This window comes from Squalius cephalus, assembly GCF_949319135.1.
Source record: "Squalius cephalus genome assembly, chromosome: 4".
Lineage (NCBI taxonomy): Eukaryota > Metazoa > Chordata > Actinopteri > Cypriniformes > Leuciscidae > Squalius > Squalius cephalus.
The window spans coordinates 41,155,787-41,175,248 of NC_137125.1; the positions used below are offsets into that span (position 1 = coordinate 41,155,787).

The window sequence follows — 19,462 nt, forward strand, 5'->3', positions numbered from 1 at the left end:
ACCCACATATAAAAGACTACAGAAGCAACCCAATATGAGGCAGGGTCACACCAGCACTCAATAACATCCAGACATGATGTGTTGGTTGGTTGACCTTACAAATGAGAAACAATGAGAAAAATATGCCTGCCTTTTGTCTTATGTCTTTCATCAATTCATATTTGTTAAAACAGGGATCAGGATAGGGCAATAATGGCATCCTTATTGAAACGGTTAAATAAATATATTGGATTTTTGTTGGTTTGTTTAGAAAAATGTGTTCATTTGACAGTAAAAGTTGGCATCAGCTATTCATCAAGTTAATTATTACGCGTTTATACAGGTACACAAATGGCTCCCGTTTTGTATAATTGCCTCCATGCTTTGTCTCAGGGCTTCAGTAAACTCACAGGGTATATTAGAAAGCCTGATCATGGCAGCTAAGATGAGTTATGACTCATCTGCTCTGAAAAGGGTGTAATTAGATGTGTCAGTCTTTTAAGAGCAGACGTACATCTCCACACTGTTATGCACAGGATTGATATGGCTGTGGAAGCTAATATCATCCATCTCATATGGATTTGCACATCAGTTGCAAATGCACAGCACGGCAATCCTTCCTGTGCAGGGGGATTTAAATGTTTTAAATGTCTTATCACATTTTACAGTGGCACATTAGATGCCACAAACAAACCTGTGTGGGTTTCTATAAAGTGTACATGCTGTACGTTGATGTTAGTTCATCTGAGGACTTGCTTTTGGATTTCTTGTACATACTCCCAAAGAAAATGTTTGGTAAGCGTTAGGAAGCATTTACAGAATTGGAAATGGCTGTCACATGGAACTTCACATGCCGTTCCAACTCTTTTAGGCTAAGAAACACTAATGTATGTAACACTCCTCAGCACCAGAGCCAAGCCACAGAATCCAAAACCTAAAACAGCAGCCTCCTCCCACAGCAATCTGTGAATCTAACAAGCCAATCACAATTGCATTTATATACAAACAACAGATGTTTCATGGCAACCCACCAATCCCTGCTACTTAGACAAATGTTCTCCCACTGTCATTTATAATAGTTTTTCTCCTCGTTAGAAATATCATATTGAGAGCTGTTACCTTTTAATATGTTCAAAAAAACATTAGATGTGGAGTTTCCCAGATTTGGCAATCTAAACAGCTAAACCATGGTTTTCCACTATGAAACATGCTTAGCTGGGCAGACACCTCAGAAATGTCCTCTAGTGGCGATGTCTATCACAGAAAAACAAATCATAGGTTGTCAGAGATTTTGGTGACAGTAATGACTGCCTTGGTTGTCTGTGCTGGAATACCCATTTTGTATCTCCGTAAAAATAGGGCCCAATGAACGAAGGAATTTTCTGTATTTATTTCTCCACAGGTGTTTTATCCAAATTTTGAATTCCGCATTGCATTGTGTTGTGTTTCAGGGTTAAAAGAAATGTCCATAAACTGGAAATTACCAGTAGCTTTTCTGTTTTTCTACAAATTATTTTCTTTGTTTATTTATGTGATTTATGTAGCTAGCTTTACATTCAGCTTTTACATTTAAATTGGTCATATCATGGGGAATCAAGTTTTCCTCATTCTGTTGAGATAAGAGTTTTAGACATTTATAAGTGAACCCTAGGACAAAAAACAACTAAAGGAATAAAGACATTATGATATCACCACTTTAAAGAACACTTGCATGACACTAATATTGACACTTTGAAGAAACTATATCAAAAAGCATGCTTTACACATATGCCTTTACACATCTTCACATCTTCTGTTACTAATAATATAATACGTATGCTCTTCATTTCAGAAATGCCCACCACTACGTCTGAAGATTGGCTCACAGACCATACTCAAGAATCTGCGCTCCCCGACTGCAACGCGGAACGTTCTGGAATCTGCAGTTCAAGTGACACTTGGCCCACCGCTGTCCTGAGCAACATCAGCAAAAATGACAGCACACCCACTGTCTCCACCAACCTCTCTCAGAGTCCAATCCTGTTTCCAGCCCCACCTATGTTTGTGGCACTGTATTCTGATTGGAACAGTGCCCTGGCAGCATGGGGTTCAGCATGGGAAGCACACATTTACGGCCTGGGCACTGTGTTTTGTCTAGTCGCTTTGGCCTCCACCCTGAACCTTCTGTGCCTGCCCCTACAATACCCATCAGGCTGTGGCTACTTTGCTCTGGTCAGTCTCTGCCTGATGGCCGCTGGCTGCACTAGGGCCTTTGCCCTATTGTATGATTCGTACGGATACCAGGACCGCATGGCATCCACAGAGGCCTCGCTGTTACTTTACGAGGCACCATTCCCCTGCATAACTGCTGCCTTTGGCCTAGTATTCCTGCTCCTGTCAATGCGCTCTCGTATGCAGCTATCCTATTCCGCCTTTCAAAGACCTTGTTTCCTGGCCTGCTTGGTGTTTCTGCACTTTGCTGCTGCCTTTGGCCCTGTTGCATTACTCCATGTCGACCAGCAGGTCTACCTGTTTCTGTCCTTGATCTCTAGAGGTGCCTTTGTGGCTCTGGCAGCTTTCCTATCAGCTGCATATTTTGTGTTCTACTGCTACGTTCGTGCTGACTCCAAGCATATTTATCATCTGAACAACACATCACCGACACCAGCTGAACGCTACAACCGTTGCCCATTTGCAGAAAGCCGAGATTGGGACCGGGCAGCAGCTGCAGTGCTACTCTCTGCTGTCTTCTCTCTGGCTTGTGCGGGCCTGCAACTCTATGCCATGCTGCATGCTCTCGGCATTGCTGGAAGTGCTGAGTCCTTTCGGCCTTGGCCGTGGTGGACTTTCCAATTCAGCTGCCGAGTGTGTGAAGCAGTGGTTTGCCTCACACTGGTTCTGGTAGTTGCCCAACCAGTCTACTGTTCTGATCATCTTCCCCAACCAGGCAGTTGCTGGAAAGATCTTCTTACGGCAAAGTCACCTATCATTCCTGGGAGCTACCAGTGGACTCTATCCCAACAGGAGAAGCTGGCCATCTGCGATCCAATTGGGCACGGAGAGACAGAGTGCCTACCCTTGTACACATTGGTGGATGACCGTCTCAGCAGCTTGAATGGCCTTGACCTTTTATACCATAGCAATCGAGCATTGGCCTATCGTGACCTTGACCTGGACTTGCCCAACACTGGTGCCCCTTCCGTGGGTTCATCCTGTACCAGCGACTCCACAGCGGACCTGCGCCCTCCATCACCCATAAATCTGCGTCGAAGCATTGATGAGGCACTGTTTAGTGAGTCTCTATTTCCCATGAGTATTTTCAGCCCCTTACGACCCTTCAGCTCTAGTGACCGCTCCCTGAATGGTAGAGAGACCAACTCCAGTGGTGCCCAAACCCTGAGAGACACCCTTACTCCTGATCCAGGCTTATACCGAACATCTTCATGTGTGGAAGTGCTACCCCAATTTCCCCTTCCTTCTCAAGCCCAACCAGATGGTCCATCACTGGGTTTTCCTCCATCTCCATCTCCCTCACTGTCATCTTCCACTTTCTGCTCATCTCCAGAGCACTGGAGAGGCAGCTCCAGTTCCTGTTCCCTCTACAGACAGTCTCTGGGTGGCTTATCTCTGATTTTGTGCTCTAGTCCAGAAGGACACCATCCGCCACCCTCTACCCTCAGTGGGGGTTCCAGCCACCAAGGGGGAAGCTTACAGAGACCCTACAGAACATTAAAGTCAGAGGAGAGTCTGGACCAGCAATCAGAGTTTGACCAGTCTGTCCAAGAAGAATTTATCAGTGTGTGCAGAGAGATTGATGCTCTTAGCGTCTGCAGTGAGACTATTGACCTCTAGAGGGAGACCTTTACTTTCAGACACAACCGAATGATGTAATATGATGATGCCAAAAGAGTTTCAGTGATGTGATGGGCAAGTAATGTGCAGCTCAGGTGATTTGGTGAGTCTGTTTGCCAAGGTGTCAAAACACATTTGCTCTATGTAGACATACAGGAAAATGTTTTGTGGACCAGAACTGTGCCAAATGTTTCATTTTGTAGGGGTGCTTGTTGGTTTGTCAGGTAAGTTCTCCAAAGAGATGGATTCTGAAGAAAATATCCTTGTAAAGGTTCAAGAAGTGCCACCGATTGCCAGAAGCTTAGGCAGATTTTGTACAAAAGTTTTTTGATTATTGCTAAACAAATTTGTAATCGTAAAAAGTGTTTCAGAACTTCTTTTCAATGCTAATAGTGATGTTTGTATGAATTTGTACAAAATCCCTTTTTGGTCTATATGATTAATACTGTGAGAGTGCAAACTACTGATAACCATACTGTAAAACAAATACTATGGACTATAGCATCAGAAAATAGTTTCAAATTAAATGCTGTATAACCTGCCAAATCCAATTTTATAATCTCATCATTTTAAACATTTAGAAAAGGTCTTTGTGCTTCTAGTCTTTAATTGCACAGGTAACTTCAAGTCCCTGTTGTTTGTTTGCAACAATGCATTATTATGTTGAGGGCCTAAAGAGTTTTATCAACAGAGGAAAAAAACTTCTCTTTTTAAGAGTCAGAGAAGGATGGAAGTACTCTTGCAACACACTCTACGCTATAGACTGCCATTTTAACCTGCTTATAGTGTATATTTGATATGATCTACACTTAATGAATAATCTGCCAGGTTTTACATCGTTTTCAAATACTCGTAACACTGTTACTCAATACATATTAAAATGAAGAAAAGTGACTTTGTACATTTTATAGTGTGCATGTTCTGAAAACATGAACTATGTGAGAAACTGCTGATACATCTAATGTTAGTCATTTAGAGGCTGTTGAAGATTTTCAATAAATATATTGAAAATTGACAATTGTCCCATGCAGAAATATTTTACATAAAGCAAACCCAAAAAAAACTGCGTAAGTTAATTTTTATTTATTTTCAATAATATTGAACAGGATAAGCAACCTCAATTGAGTACACTGCGGTAAACAAACTTGGCTCTTGAGTTGTCAAGACTGTGACTGTGGGCAAAGCAACATACTACCAAGCAACATCCAGTTGATTAAAGGATGCAAACCATGTCTTTGTACATTGTCATACTGAGAATGTTGTACAGAGTGGATAATAGTCCACACATCCAATGCTAAGAATGCATGATTTCTAAACAAAAAGCGGAAAATGCAAAATAGTACTGAAAATGTATTACAAAAACACATTTAAATTCATATGCATGACATGCTTTTTTTGGCAGTGATAATTATATGAAGCCATAGGATCTGGCAAGCACAAGTGGCGTGTTTTGGGTTAAGACAAATGTGTCCTTCATTACACAATACAAGGCATGTCTCAGGTTCACCCAACACGCAAAGCTGTAGGGGACGTTTAGATGACATGAACAAACATATCCTGAGAGAGGACCAGGATACTCACAGCATTTATTTGGCTTTCATAGAAGAATAATTGTCAGTTAGCAACAACAAAAAAATGCACTTGACAGTTTTGTAAGTAATAGAAACATTGCCATGTTATGGCTATTAAAAAAAGCATGCAAATTAAAACTCTTATACCTGTTCCGCACTCAAGAACTGCAATAACATTGATCCCATAATCAGTATTCCTTGTAAAAATTCCCAAAAGCCTGCATTATAAGTCAGCCTGCATTACAAGTCAGCCATCATTACCTGACCTTGATCAACAAACCCAGTTTGTTCCAGCTTTTTGGTCAAAAATAATCCAGACACAATGCATGACACTCAGAGCAACTGTGTATATCTACAGATATCGGTTTTGGTATAATTATTTTGAATATAAATCGTACCCAGTTACAGGACGCGGTATTGTGGACATAGAGAGATCTGTCTCACTGATAGTACAATAGACATTTAACCATCACAAAATTGACAATTTTCTACGTACATCTGTTTTCTGCCTTTGAAAATAAAAATATATCATATAGCATCTTCAGCAGATACAAATCTACTACAGAAATGATTGCCTCAAGTATAGCTGGAGCACTTGGTTTCACAGCAGTCATCATTTTGCAGATGGACATGGAGATATAGAAATTGATGCTGCAACATGGTCGAATCAAGTTTGGGAGAAAAAAAAAAAAAAAAGGCTTTGAAGAATATTCGCTCCAAATGCCACCTTGTTTTTACTGGTCTGCTCATAAACAGATGCAAAAACCCACACTCAGGCAGCTTTTTGGCAACCCTGATGCTCCCTCGAGTGCAACTGCCATGTTTTTGGGGATTGAATTCGTTTGAGGTCTCAAACTCATTTAATACTTCTCTTCTCCATCTCTCACTGTGGTGGTTGTGCCTGAGGAACGGTGAAGAGCAGAGAAGGGGTGCTGGCAGGGTGGGCTAAGTTCTAGGATTTGTCTGAGGTGTTTGGTCACTGCTTCCCATCCGTGTTCTGCCCATTCCATTAGTAAAGACGCTTCTCATATCTATGGATACAAAAGAAAATAGTTTCAGAGAGTGGTACTGATCTTAGCTTTGACATATGAAGGTAGTGTTGAGCACTGGCACCCTCTGGTGACTTACGAGTGAAGTCCATGTACACCACCCTCCACCTGAGCAGACATGGTCCTCTTCTCGAACTTCAGCTCTCCAGAATACATCATGGAGCTAAATATGTAACAGTGTAGGAATTTTTATAGTGCATAAAAACAAAACAAATGCACAATAAAACACGGACACATACTTACCGGAGCACAGAGAGGCTTTTCGCGCCAATGTCTTGGCAGCCGTGTTGGATTCCAGCAATGAGGTACGGGGCAAATTTATGGATTGAGCCTTTGTCCTGCACAGAGCCTGAAACTCCTTGAGCCACTTTCACCTTATCACCCTCACTGCCAAGACAGCCAATCAGCACACAGAAAGAAAGGTCATGTAATGATAATATATCACACTGAGTCGCATAATATTTTTGTTAAGAATGGCAGGCTGTATGCAGCGCAGTATTAAGATAGTATTTCATTCTGTGCTTCCTATTACTGAATAATTTATGTCCAGTGAACAGTGTGCTACACAAACACACACTACCACACACCTGAAGTATCGTTTTTGGCTGCTGGTGTTCTTCTCCATGGCATCTAGTGAGCCCATCCCTCTGTATTTCTTCAGTCGCACCCCATCTGAAAAGAAATACTCGCCTGGAGCTTCTGTGGTGGCGGCCAGCAGCGATCCCATCATCACTGCAGATAGAATACATTTGTTTCATGTAAACAGACAAGTTTGTTTGTTTTTTTACTTTAACTGTTAAAAGTGAACTCCAGCAACAATAACCTGTCGATGCCCCCAAGGACAGGGCCTTCACCACATGGCCGACCGTCTGGATGCCACCATCTGCGATGACCGGCACCCCAAATCTTCGAGCGTATTCTGCCACCTTATACACGGAGGTGCCCTGAGGTCGTCCGCATGCCATGACTACGGGAAACAGAAATGGACACTCTTCAGTAAGTTTTTAAATCCTCATGCTGAAATCATCTGTAAATCCACATTTTAAAGCTGATATTTAAAAAAAAAAATTATGCTCACACACCCCTAGGGGTTTGCCAGTTTGCATCCCAGGCAACATGTGGGTATTATGTTGAATGTGTGTGTGTGAGATTAACTCCCAACCTTCCTGTGTGATGCAGATTGAACCACAGCCCATTCCCACTCTCAACGCATCCACACCTGCGTCTATCAGGTTCTTCGCCTGAGCAGCTGTAACCACTGCAGAGAGAGAGAGAGAGAGAGACGGAAGTCAGAGAGAACAAGAGAGCAACTGCTTATTGTAGTAATATAATCTTATAATCACCATTTCCTCCCACAACCTGCAGCTCTGGATACTTCTGCTTGATGTAATGGATCATATTAATCTGGTATACAGAGTTGCCTTGTGACGAATCCTAAAAAAGACAAAATAAAAACGATAAACCGCAGTGATGCTAGTGGCGCAGATACATCACACTTCACATTTAATAGAGAGACCAAAATAATGTCCAACAGTTTTGGCTTTACATTTATCTTGCACCGGATTTAATTTCATTTTTAAATTTATAGTGGCAGAAAGACTGACGTTTCCTTTATAACAACGGCAGTGGCTTTGACCTACCAGAACCACTACATCTACCCCAGACTGCGTGATCAAGTCCAGACGGTATTTGTCGTCATCACGGGTGCCGATGGCGGCACCACACAACAGCTGTTTGCGAGAATCTTTGGAGGCCAGAGGATAGTCCCTGTTCTTCTTCAAGTCTGTGCGGGCTATTATGGCCACCAGTTCATCCTTGTCATTCACGATGGGCAGCTTACCTGTACAAGTAAACAAATATAACCTATTGAGACCTTTTAAAATGGTTAAATACTATATTTTATACAGTTTCCTGTGGGTGGAAGAGGTCCGAAGGGCTAAAAGTACAAATTCGATACCTTTATAATTCAGTTAAATGCATGCATTACTGCATAAGTATGATGACTATGGTTTGTGTTTGGATGTTCTCACCTTTTTTGCTGCGTTGCAGGATGTCATTGGCCTCTTTCAGTGTGACACCAGCAGGAGCAACAACAAGATCCTCTCTTTTAGTCATGGCCTAGGAAACAATTACAGTTACACAGCCATAAAGGTACAGCATTCCAAGAACTGATATTATAGTACATAGTAACACTTTACAATAAGGCTCTATTTGTTGACTATATTATTTAAAGTTCACCCAAAAATGAATTAAAGAAGATCACACAAATGAAGATCTTTTTGATTAAATCTGAGAGCTTTCTGTACCTCTGTTGACAGCTAGGCAACTGAAACTCTGACGCTCCAAAAAGTGATCGTAAAACTAATCCATGTAAATTGAGAGGTTTAGTCCAAATTTTCTGAAGAGACATGATCGCTTTATGAGATGAACAGATTGAATTTAGGCTTTTTTTCCTCATGTTACTCAGTACTTTTGAGGTTCCTCAAGAAATTTGTTCTCGCACGTCAAGCAGGTTCAGTTAAAGGAGAACTCCGGTCAATTTTAACATTGAGCTCATTTTTTTGTACATTTGGAGTGCTGTCAATACAGAGAACAACGACAAAAATCGGTGTTGCCTACACCGTGTTATCCTCTTTTTAAAATTTGCACCCTGTTGACTTCAATGGGGCAAGTACTAAACCTGCTTTTAGCCTCTTAACATCCTTGATGTGTCATTACAAGTGCACAGAAAATGTGAGTGATTCCTTCTGAGTGAACACGAGTGAGTCTGACTGCAGTAGATGTGAAAGAAATGTATAAAAATGATGTTATTTAAGCCAGCGCAAATACCTTTGTTTACATCCTGTTTTTCGGTTGAAGTCCACAGTAGTCGATTGCAGAGTTCACACGCATAGGTTTAATACCTATGATCACGCGCGCGTATTTAAAAATAGAATAACTCGGTGTAGGCAACACCGATTTTTGTCGTTGTTCTCTGTATTGACAGCACTCCAAATGTACAAAAAAATGAGCTCAATGTTAAAATTGACCGGAGTTCTCCTTTAAGCTTCTGATCACTGTTTAAATGTGAATAAAACCCTAAATTAAATCTGTTCATCATATAAAGCGATCAAGTCTCTTCAGAAAATTTGGACTAAACTACTAAATTCATATGGATTAGTTTTACGATCTCTTTACTTTTTAAAATGTGAAAGTGGTAGTTGTGTAGCTGTCAATGGAGGGACAGAAATCGCTCAGATTTCATCAAAAAAATCTTCGCTTGTGTCCTGAAGATGAACGAAAGCCTTAAGAGTTTGGAACAAGTGAGGGTGAGTAAATGATGACAGAATTTTAGGGTGAACTATACCTTTAACATGAACTAACAATGAAAAATACTTCTAAAGTCAACATTTACTAATACATTTCTAGAATCAAAAGTTACATCTGTTGATAATATTATTTAATGGACCTGAGCTGACAATGAATATTTGTATTATTATTGAGTAACTTTAACAAGGATTAAAAATAATGTAACAAATGTATTGTTCATTGTATTTACCAATGTTAACTACTAGGACATTATTGTAAAATTTTACATTATTATATGTAGCCTACTCATATAACAGATACATTTCCATTTAAAAGAGAGGGGTCAATGAGATTTTTTTTACATCATGGTTTCCACAAAAAATAAGCAATTTAATAAGCTGTTTTCAAAATCAATAATATTACGAAATGTTTCTTGAGCATCAAATCAGAATATCATGTGACACTGAAGACTGGAGTTATGATGCTGAAAATTCAGCTTTGTATTACAGGAATAAATTACATTTTAAAATGTATTCAAATAGATAAGTTATTTTAAATTGTAATGATATTATTTCACAATATTACTGCTTTTACTGTATTAAGAGACTACTTTCAAAAACATACAAAAATCTTACCAACCCCAAACTTTTGAACAGGAGTGTAGATGCAAACATGATCACAAAGGCAGTCTTACCTCCTCTAGGGGTTTGCTATTATCTTTCTCAGACAGGAAATCAATGTCTCGTGATGTGACGATGCCGACCAGTTTGCTGCCCATCTTGCCTGTCTCGGTTATGGGGATTCCAGAGAATCCATGTCGAACTTTTGCTTCGAGTACATCACCTACAGTGTGACGAGGACTCAGGACCACTGGATCAGTGATGAAACCTTGCTCAAACCTCTGCAGGCATAAACAAAGAGACCTCGACATCAAATATTAATAGGTACAAACACACACACACACAGAAGACACCAACCTAACATTAAACATTTATGAAGGGTGACATTTATTACGCAGTCTTACCTTCACTTTGCGCACCTCGTTGGCCTGAAACTCTGGTGTGCAGTTGTGGTGAATGATGCCAATTCCTCCCATCAGCTGAGCAACAAGTCATAAACAAACAAATTAATAATTGACAGATGTCAGTCTAATCAAAAAAGGGATCTAAGAGGAACTTACCGCCATGGCGATGGCCATTGAAGATTCAGTAACAGTATCCATAGGAGAGGAAATGAGTGGGGTCTTCAATGTGATCTTCTTGGTCAATGCTGAGGTCAGGTCCTTCATAAAACAACATAGAAAAACAAAAAATGTAAAACATTATTTCTGTGAATAAAACAAAGGTGACTGCATTTTGACTGTGCAGTTTTATATCTGGCCACTAGAGGCAGAAAGGCATCAATATCATATCAGAACTACTTAAAAGAACACCACATATAATTCTGTGCATGTGTGTAAAAGTACACGCAAACCAAAATAATGAAAAGTGGGTGGGGATAAAATAAATGGCAGTGAAGGCCCGAAGGCCGTGACCTTCATTTATACACCAGTGCTGAGAACTGTTCCTCTAACACTGATAAGCTCGCAAACACTCCCCTTGCAACCTTCTCCGTGCTGCTACGAACAGACAATGTTCCCAAAATATGCTTTCACATTCACACCGGTGGGGGAGAGTGGCCTCATGGGAAAACAGACACCATAGTGGGAAATTTCCCAAATCTATGGTTCAGTGAAAGGCAGTTTGTGAGGTCTCAAAGAAAAGTCAGACACGAGGACATTAAAGCTGTTATTACACCAGCCTACGCAAACCCAAATAGCAGTTTCAGTTTCAATCTTGGTCATAGTGGCAGTTGTTTTTGTTTTGAGCTTCGACCTCATTTATTTCATTATTATATTCAAGGGATCTTTAAAGCCCTTACTGTGTGCCAAAGGCTATTTAAAAAAAAGAAAACAAAAGATAATACAGCAGAATGTTCAAAGTTCATTAAATTGTAATGTGTGTAGGTGGATTATTGCATAGAAAAGAAAAAACAGAACACAACTTAAAATAGAACACAATTCAAATTAAGGGGAGAAAAAGCAGCTGGTTTACGAGTAATTCAAAAGTGCTGAATCAAGTGTTACAAAAGTCAAATAGTCACAATAAGTGAAGTGGTACACAGTTATGGAAAATCCTTGGTCACATGCTAAATGTGGCACTAAATATTAAACTTTTGATCATTAAAATTAGTTAATTGCTATATTTAAAAAAAAAAAAAAAAAAAGTACCACAATTTTAAAATACATAATTCAATAGACCCTCAAAATGTTGACATTATTTTAGGATTTTAATCGTTTTAATTGTAACTGTTACTTTTGAAAGGGCCATACAGACATTAGGCTAGACTTTTCAAGCTAGGTTAGTTACATTGAGCAATGAGACAAAAGAGACAGCCATTTAGCTAAAAATAGTGAGTGCAGAGAAAACACAGACGGGTAGTTTAAACGGACACGTCATTATGAAAACAAACCGAATGAGTGAATGAAAGTGTGGAGGACACAGGCTAGATGACTCACCACTTCATCTGAGGTGAAGTCAATGAAGCCAGGCAAGATCAGGAAGTCACTGCAAATGAGACAGAGAGAGAGAAAACAATCAGTGACCAAGAATCAACATACATTCTCTTGGAAGAGACACTACTGTTCAAAAGCTTAGGGTCTGTAAGATTTTTTAGAAATGTTTACGAAGAAGTCACTTGTGTTCACCAAGGCTGCATTTATTTAATCAAAAATACTGTAAAGCCATTATGAAATAATAGTACTGCAATTTTAAATAACTGTTTTATATTTGCAAAACTGCGGAATTTCCAGCATCGTTACTCCCGTCTTAAGTGTCACACGATCATTCAGAAATCACTCTAATATTCTGATTTGGAGCTCAAGAAAAACATTCCTTATTATCATCAATGTTGAAAACAGTTATTCATATTTTTGTGGTAGTCGTGATAACTTTTTTCAGGATTCTTTGATGAACAGAAGTTCAGAAGAACAGCTTTTATTTGAAATGGGAAATCTTGGTTGCACTTTTTTTAATAGTATGTGTACGTAGAGTGTACTTGCCTAAGAAAGTACTTGGGAATAAAAGATAAAACCTAAGTCTTTACTGTCACATTTGATCAATTTAGTGCATTATTGCTGAATAGAAGTATTCATTTCTCTCTTAGAAAAAAAATATATTACTGACCTCAAACTTTTGAACAGAAGTACATATCTCCTAAAAGTTAAATTTGTCAGCTTTTACCATTTCAAAACTTACAGACATGAGAAGAAGGAGAGGAGGACGTTTTTTTCAGATTAACATTCAAGCATAATGAAAACCTGATGCTGACTGCTTGATTCATGACATCTTAAATCATGAGAAGCTCTAACTCAAGTGTGGTTCTTGAGGTGAGCTTGAAAAAAACGTCTGAGGCACAGGCACATTCTGACATGCCCTACATAAACCAAACCTTCCCCGGCCTAATACTTAAATCTACCGATTTTACTCATACAAACAAAAGGCAGAGGATCCAATGGAGATAGAGAAAAGAAGGATCATGAATATTTCATGTGTACGTAAAAATGAAAAGGGAGAGACAGAGGCAACTTTAAGGTCATAAACATATTTTCCCTGTCGCTTGTGGTGGGCTAAAAAAGGAGTCTGTGTCGGCTGGGGCAGGGCGGGGTGTCTCTGTGCCCACATGTGCTGGCCACACACCCCTAAACATCAACAACACAGGGTGTGAACATCAGGAAAAGCCAGAATAAATGAGGCTGGAAGGGTAAAACAGACAGCTGTCCTGATTAAATGTGCTAAAATCTAGATCTTTAGCCAAACAAATCCAAGAATTGGTTTGAATGCCGTGAACATTGCAGGGAAACATTATTTGTTACACCATGTGCTATATAGGCACGGATAAGAAGTAGCGTCAAGCGATAAAAGCACTTTTCCACGTTAATCTGATTGTATCCCAATAAGCTGTGAATGGACATTTCTTTGGTTGTTTGTTTTCTATTTGTTGTGTAGTTCCGCCCAGCGACTGCCATGGCCACAACCACGATGAAATCTGATTGGTCCAGAATCCTGTTCAGCAAAACTTCATGTTAACCATAAGGCTAGATTTTCTGTGATTTGCTCATGTTGTTTTGTCACTTTCTGTGTTTACAGACAAATGACTTAAAAGACTTTAATGTACATATTTGCATCCATGATACTCGATTATTAAACTCACTGAATTTGCTGAATAATACAACAGCTCTACAGTCTCTCTGGTGGAACAAGAAGTTTGTTTTAGATGACTCAGACTATAAACTTCACTAGAAACAAAGACGGTACAGACTGAAACCCAGACTCTCTCCAAATATGCAGAAGTACACAGTGCCAAATTTCACCAAAGACATGCTGACTACCGCCTTATACCAACCAACTCTGAACAGATCCAGGTAACATGGTGATCCACTAAACCCTACATTTACATATGGTTTTCTATACTGTCTCCTAATTGTTCAACTATATTAGGTTTTAATGAGCACTCGGTCCGACTGAAGCGGTTCCATAATCCAGTTGTGGATCTCCTGATAGAAATGACATCTGACTGAGTAATCCACAGCATAACTCCTATTTCTTTTCATTTAACATCATTAGTGAAGTCATTCTCCCTCACTCTACTTTCATTCATTGATTCAACATGCATGTTCTTTCACTGACTAAAAAATCCATTTGAATTTGCATGGATTTTAGGTTCTGCTGTTTTATTTCAGTTGATTATACTCTTGAGCAAGATTCAATAAGGAATAGGAGGCAGACATCTTAGCCAGTTGGTAGAAATGGGAGGCTTTTAGCTTGCAAGAGGGGTTGATTTATAAATTATATTTTTAGCATGATAATACATTAATAGGCGACAATGGCTCCATCCTTGTTAACTTAAATTGCAACGTTGGGATCAATTACTTTTTAGTGAATCATATTCAAAAGATGAATTCAACAAATTAAGCAAATGTACAGAAAGTCATTTTGCAAACAGATGAAAGGAAAACTTAACTAGTCCTTTGCTAGTATAAATTTAAAACAATATCAATAGTTTTATTTTTAATTTATTTAAACAAAATAGTATAGTAGTGGTGGGCATAGGCTAAATGAATATATTTTTAGAAATGTCTGGGGTTTTTCCCCATATAATGGCAGTCAATGGAAACCAAAACTGTTTTCCAAACAAATGATTCAAAATATTGTCCTACAGAAGAAAAAGGGTGAGTAAATGATGAAAGAATTAATGTTTAGATGAACTACCCCATAAAAAAAAAAAAAAAAAAAAATGTGAAATACGTTTTTAAATCAGATTTGATATTAATCTAAGTGCTGCCTGTTGAAAGATTTTAATGTAGTTTGAATTAGTGTTTGAACAGCTAAATGAACAGCTAGCTTCATAGAAGTAACAAAGAGAAGATCAGGATTGTGCGTTTTAATGTGGCAAAATCATTGAAAAGGCCTCTGAGTCGGTTAATGTTATAAAAGAAGGAATCGTTCAAAAAAAGTACAACAAACCTGCAAAGTAACATATAGATGAGACATCTCGCATCAATACAGCAGAGGTCTGAGCCTCATGTGTCACATGCCCTACAAAGAAAAAACTGTGCAAACACTCATGCGTGCGTTACACAAATCGATTCAACACATGCATGCACGTGTCAAATCTATGTGGGGGGAGTCCAGTCATAAATGTGTTTTATCTGTGTACGCCCCCCCCCACCTCACATGAGGCCAGCGTGAGGACAGTCATGCGGCCCACGATGCATCCCTACACGCTTTTGATTACAGATAAGACAGTTATAAAAGCTGAACCTTTCACCTTGTAATTTAAATCTAAAAAGCGGCACTGTTCATGAACTCACTGTGTCCTAATGTCACTCCTCAGGTCACAAGTTTGACTCTGTTACAATGCATTAAGGGTACAAAGAGTGAAGACATTCATATACATAGTCAAACATGACACCATTGACTCTCCCTCATGTTGTTCCTAACCTGAATTACTTTTATTGTCCTTACAATGAAAGTCAATAGGGTCCAATCTTGTTTGAACCCCCAACGTCCTTCAAAATATTTAGTAAGGCACGAGGGAGAGTAAATTATGACAATTTTCATTTTTGAGTGAACTATCCCTTTAGTTTCTTAGAAAACCAAATCAGCTTGTATATACATAATATAACCTGGCTTAACCATATATATATTATATATGGCACAGACTAGAGCTGAAACCATGTTTCCCCACCCGTGATTGAAAGCAAAATTTGTTTGACTGTCTCCCAACAGCAAGGACCCTAAATAGACCATCCTGACTAGATACAGCTGGAACGCTTGCGTCACTAGAAGATGATGTCATGAAGGGCTGTGTTACTCACTTGTAAGTCATACCGTCCCCCATAGAGCAAAGCTCTTCCGCCGTGAGTCCGTCTCGGACAGACTGCTGTTCTGATCTGTAATGTGGATGCCCATTACATACGCACAGAGTATCACTCAGGGAGAGGAACCCAATGAAAAGTACTTACTTGTAAGTTAGACCATCTCCGATGGAAAAGAGCTGCTGGGCAGACAGTCCGTCATCAGGGATATAGCCCGTTCCTCCACTTATCAGATAGTCTGCCATACTGGAAAGGGAAATACACAAACACAACCTGTAAGTAACACACAATTCTCTTCAGTGCCAACCAGCCACTTTGCTTTTGATTCTTAAGTCCAATCATCCACTCACTATTTATAGTGGAATTCTATGTATAAAGCATAGAATTTACACTATAACTTCAATCATTTCTGCACTTACACTTGACTGCTTCATAGAGTGCAAACAGTCTAGTTCCGCAAGTAAAAATACAATTCATTTTCTCCATAGGGGAATTGATTTTTAACAACTTCCGACTGTGACCTACAATTTTAATCACGTGGTATATGCTTTTGTTGAAACCATTTCAACTTATCTTTTAAGGAATCATGTTTAACAGTAGAATTCTTGGAGAAAAACTAAATTACCCATGATTCTGCAAAAAAAAGCCCCACCAATCAGAGAACTGAAACAAGCAAATCACACCTAAATAACTTTTTAATACCAACCCTCTCCCATGATGCAATGCGAATGACGTAATAGTCCGATTCGATACGCTTTCAAACTACTTAAATATGTGTATATATTTGCATGTTTTGACATGACCGTACTATGTTGATTCTATCAACATCTTTAAAACAGTAGTTTTAGATGTATCCATTATTTTTGAATTCAATTATGTCCTGCTTCATTGGACTGTAGTTATTTCCCTTAGAAATTTTGTCTGATTATAGGTTTTATTTTTGTAATTTATTTGAGATTTAAAAACCTCAATTTGATATTTAAAATATAACCAACAGCGATGACAATATTTGCATACTGAATTGCCCACTATAAAAACATATTAACTTATAATATTATAAATTAGGGTTAGACAAGAAAATACTATTTCTGTCTTTCTACTACAAAATTTCATGTGTAATTCCACATGTTACATTCCATTTCTTTGTAATTATTTGTGATGTTTACTAGCAATTTTTCAATGAACATTGTTTCTACACCAAACTTTTTTTCAGTGCAACTGGTCTTGTTCTTCCTTCAATTTCTAACGATGTATTAATTTATATTAAATATTACCAGTGGTGGCCGATGTAAATAACGATAACCTGAAAGCAGGAAGGCCAAGAGCTGATAAATATATACATGAAATTGATTTTACACAATATTTACCCGAAATTAACTAAAGATATTTGACTAGGCCAATAGTGTCCAATCAGGCAAGTTCTCCAACCCTAAATAAACACACCTGAACTAACTAATCAATTAAGATGTTTGAAATTACTTGAAACCTGCTGACAAGTGGGTTGGAGCTGAACTCTTCAGGATGGTGGCCCTTCCAGACACAGGTTTGGACTAGGTTATAGGTCAATTTGATTTTAAAAGACTCAAAATATCTGCTAATATTGTCCCTTTTTTTACTGTGATGCCGTACTTTGTGCCAATAAGGATGCCATTGTTTTTTATGGAGTTGAAATGTCTGATATTTGGCTATTTTGTAATGGTGGTTTTATAAACTGTGCCAGTGTCACTGTTTTTATTGATTCTGGCTGAGGTCGAGAATCTAAATGGCCAAGTATCAGCTGATATGCAGTTGTTTTTAATCCATAATCAGCCACGCGCTATTGTCCTATTATTACGTCCAAAAATCTGTGAATTTTGAATCTGTGTCAATCTCAATTTGTTAATACGTTCTTTTGCTGCTTTTAAAGCTATAGTATTTACTTCAGGAAATGCATTTCTGATCCATTTTATTTGAGTGAAAAGCACATTCAGAAGGGTGTCGTCACCAGGAAGCGTCGCAGATTGTCTATTAAACCACATGTTGCGACGCGTGGAACATTAACAATGTTGGCAACAACAAGACGTTTGGGTTTCATTCTGAAAACACACTCGATTGACAACCATATCGATGCTGTTACCTACTAACATTATTCCATCTGCACGCGCGATATAAAAATATAACGACCAGATGTTGACACGTGCACACACAGACATGCGTAAGAAAGACGATAAATCATGGATTTAGTCTTGAACGCAGTAATCTACACACTCGCACTACTGGCCCGCTGACCTACATTGAGTACATTAAATGTAAACCAGGGAAACCCGGAGTCTCCATATCGAAACAAAAGCAAACTTTCACCTGGTGAAGATGTTCTTTGTTTAGAGCTCGTCCTGCAACACATTTCTAAAAGCAGCACATTTAACATGATACTTGAGTAAATATGAATTCAAACCTTCTCTGTAGATGAGCACGCGTGTTTCTGGAGCTGATGCGCGTCAGATTGAAAACCCAGTTACTTCTATCTGTATATGAGAATGTTATCTAAAAACCGGTGTATGCCTCTCTATACGGACTATTTCCCTAGTTTTCAGATCCTTCAGATGGTCCCCGTTTGAATTGAGGTTTTGTGATGAGTCTGGCTTTATGTGGAAAGCGAGGCAGACACTGAGAGCGCGTCATATCCTCACAGCTCCACATCCACGTGGTGACGCGACGGCACGGTTAACTCTTTCATTACCGCAAAATTATTAGTGTTATTGAAATAATACAATTATTTTATTTATATATATATCTGTGTGTATATATATATATATATATATATAATGTGTGTGTGTATATATATATATATAATGTGTGTGTGTATATATATAATGTGTGTGTATATATAATGCGCGCGCAGCTATTTCTTTTTCTATTTCTATATACAAAATAATTAAACGCAGTACATAAATCTATTAAAGTGTACTTGAAATACATTTATTTATGCTGAGTATACTACAAATACATTTACATATTTATGTACTTAATGTAAAGACCCTGCAATTGCTCTTTTGGTACACTAAATTGGTAAAGCCTGCTAAATAGGAACTAATTTTGCACTAATGCACTTTAGTTATCTGGAAATAGTGCTGAGGTCAAACTGAAGATATATAAAGTATATTTGATTGTGCTAAAGAGGAACTATTGCAAGTATACTTTAGGGACACTTTAAATATCTCTGAACGTTAAATACTCCAAATAAAGTTTAATTATAATATTTATATCAATAATTCTCAAGCGATATGTCAGTAAATATGCGAATGGATTTGTATAGTATACTTAGTATGAAATAGTGGGTTTTTTTT

The 19,462-nt window shown here is 38.6% G+C and overlaps 2 protein-coding genes across 5 annotated transcripts in view; one reads left to right on the plus strand and one right to left on the minus strand.

Moving 5' to 3' along the window:
• The window catches only part of prrt4b (proline rich transmembrane protein 4b), a 33,483-nt gene extending 29,311 nt beyond the window's left edge, over window positions 1-4,172 (plus strand). For both annotated transcript variants that reach the window (XM_079869436.1, XM_079869437.1), the window contains exon 5: window positions 1,811-4,172. In XM_079869436.1, coding sequence (XP_079725562.1) covers window positions 1,811-3,810 — 2,000 coding nt within the window. In that variant the 3' untranslated portion in view covers window positions 3,811-4,172. The remainder of the gene's footprint in view (window positions 1-1,810) is intronic.
• On the minus strand, window positions 3,861-18,824 carry impdh1b (IMP (inosine 5'-monophosphate) dehydrogenase 1b; the record flags this gene model as incomplete). 3 transcript variants are annotated; one of them, XM_079869441.1, is made up of 16 exons in its annotated part: window positions 18,571-18,821; window positions 16,284-16,382; window positions 16,137-16,211; window positions 12,276-12,324; window positions 10,899-11,000; window positions 10,743-10,817; window positions 10,413-10,619; window positions 8,461-8,548; window positions 8,071-8,270; window positions 7,774-7,864; window positions 7,593-7,688; window positions 7,254-7,397; window positions 7,018-7,162; window positions 6,674-6,817; window positions 6,510-6,593; window positions 3,861-6,412 (listed from the first exon to the last, which is right to left on the minus strand). In XM_079869441.1, the coding sequence occupies exons 2-16, from the start codon at window positions 16,379-16,381 to the stop codon at window positions 6,391-6,393; spliced, it is 1,620 nt and encodes a 539-aa protein (XP_079725567.1). In that variant the 5' UTR covers window position 16,382; window positions 18,571-18,821. The 3 variants fall into 3 exon arrangements, with proteins under 3 accessions (XP_079725567.1, XP_079725568.1, XP_079725569.1); XM_079869442.1 differs by lacking the exon at window positions 16,137-16,211 and having other exon boundaries at window positions 18,571-18,824; XM_079869443.1 differs by lacking the exons at window positions 3,861-6,412; window positions 16,137-16,211 and having other exon boundaries at window positions 6,506-6,593.
• Window positions 18,825-19,462: the final 638 nt, after the last annotated feature.